General features: G+C 70.7%; 1 protein-coding gene across 1 annotated transcript; it reads left to right on the forward strand.

The window, feature by feature from the left end:
• Positions 1–413: 413 nt before the first annotated feature.
• Positions 414–2,017, forward strand: EMIHUDRAFT_231577 (hypothetical protein; the record flags this gene model as incomplete). Its single annotated transcript, XM_005783986.1, has 5 exons — positions 414–593; positions 741–815; positions 966–1,439; positions 1,608–1,780; positions 1,852–2,017. Coding segments are annotated over 5 exons (1,068 nt in total), but the record flags the coding sequence as incomplete, so codon positions are not given.
• Between the last annotated feature and the right edge of the window lie 95 nt (positions 2,018–2,112).

Below are 2,112 nucleotides of genomic sequence, written 5' to 3' on the forward strand. Positions count from 1 at the left end.
CGAAGGGCGTCGGCACCGCGTACGCCTCCGCGCTGCCTGACCCCCGCGCAGAGCGTCGCCGAGCCTGGCGTGCCCGCCCGCTCGCCCGCGGCCGCAGGCGTGGAAGCCAAGCATCCTGGCGTCCATGGCAAGCGCTCACATGCCAAAAGACACCTCGCACCGCGCGAGACGTGACCGAAACGGCACGCCTCGGCGCCGCGAGAGCAGCCGGTCGACGTCGCCACGTCGGCACCAAGCGCGCGGCCGCCGGGCGCCTCCGAACCGACAGGGGCGCCGCGGCAGTAGAGAGCACTCCACCGCCATACCGTTTTATGGCGCCGGTCTCTGATGCGACTGAATGTTGTAACCGGGGAAAAGAATTGCAAGCGACCGCGCCTCCACACCGCTCCACACGTCGAGGCCCCTCGGAAAAAATGCAAGACGGCGAGGACATCACTCGCGACTCCTTCGAGGCTGCGGCGGCGGCGCTCGAGGCGCTGCTCGCCACGGCGGAGTTTGTGGCTGTCGACGCGGAGTTCACAGGCATTAAACTGCCGGGGACAGTACCGCAAGACCATGACTCGACGCAGGCGCGCTACACCAAGATGCGGAGGGTGGCGTCCGAGTTCTCGCTCGTCCAGCTCGGAATCTGCACCTTCCACCGCCCTCCGCCGGGCGGCGGCGCCGCCGCAGGGAGCGCGCTGCAGGCGCGACCGTTCAACTTCTTTGTCCGCCGCGCGGCTCCGAGAGGCGGAGACAAGGTCGTCCTCGACTGCAGCACCGCCGAGTTTCTGCGCGGGCAGGGCATCGACTTCAACCGCTGGCTCGACCACTCTGTCCCCTACCGCTCCACCGCCGACGCGGCGGCGGCGGCGGAGGCGGTGCGGCAGCGCGTAGCAGCACAGGCCGAGGCTGACGCCGAGCGGCGGGCCCAGGGGAGGGTCTTCTCGCCCTCGAGGCCCGCGGAAGCCGCCTTTGTGAACGAGGCGATGGAGCGGGTCGCCGCGTGGGTGGCGAGGGCGAGGACGCAGCACGCGAGCGGCGCACCGCCGGAGCCGCTCACGCTGCCAGAGTGCAACGGCTTCTTGCGCAAGTGCCTCTACGCTGCCATTGAGCATGCGCACCCGCCGGCGGCCCACAAGTGGCTGGTCACCGAGTCGCTGGAGGGCGAGGGGGGAGGGAACAAGGCGGTGCGGCTGCGCGTGCGGCCCGCCGAGGAGGCCGCGGCGGAGCCCTTCTCCCCCGCCATGCACGCGGAGGCGCAAGTGGCCGAGAAGCTCAGCAAGCTGCGCGAGTCGGAGGGCTTCCTTCGCGTGTGGCGGGCGCTCGTGGCCGCAAAGGTGCCCGTCCTGGTCCACAATGGGCTGTTCGACCTCCTCTTCCTCCACGACGCCCTCATCGGCCCGCTGCCCGCGCCGTGCACGCAGTTCAAGGCGGCCGTGCACGCGGCCCTACCCGAGGTGTGTGGGCACTTCCGAGACACTTCCTTCGTCCACCTCTCCCCCGCAATCGCGACACACGCCTCTCCGAACCGACCCCCCTCGCCGCTTCCCCCGCTCAGCGCGCTCCTCCGCCGCCACGCCACCGCCTGTGGCATGCCGCCGACGCTTCCACCAACGTGTCCGCAGGTTTGGGACACAAAGCTGCTCGCCGACCAGTCGGGCGCCTACTCGGACACGGCGCTCAAGCCGCTCTACGAGGCGTGCTCCGCCGAGGCGGCGGCGGACGCGGCGGGCGACCCGAACCGGCCGCATCAGTCGCCCCCTTTCCCCTCGGGTCGCCTCTTTGCACTCGCCGACGGGTGCTCGGCGGCGGGGCAGAGAAGCACGACTCCATGGCACGTCGTCGACACGCCCGCGGCATGTTTCGCAGGTTCGCCGGTTGGGGCGCCGCCGACCGCAGCCACCACGCCGCCTTCGACGCGCTGATGACGGGCGCCGCATTCGCGATGTTGCGCGCAAAGGGCTTCGCGCCCACCCGGCTGAAGAATGTCGTCCGCTTGGCAAGGTCGGTGCACGACCTAGCGCTCGACGCAGAGGTGCCCCCCTACCCCCCCCCCCAAACCTCCCCTCCCAATCCCCCCTTCCCTCCCAATCCCCCCTTCCCTCCCAATCCCCCCTCCCTCCCAATCCC

Source organism: Emiliania huxleyi, assembly GCF_000372725.1.
Source record: "Emiliania huxleyi CCMP1516 chromosome Unknown EMIHUscaffold_174, whole genome shotgun sequence".
Classification (NCBI taxonomy): Eukaryota; Haptophyta; order Isochrysidales; family Noelaerhabdaceae; genus Emiliania; species Emiliania huxleyi.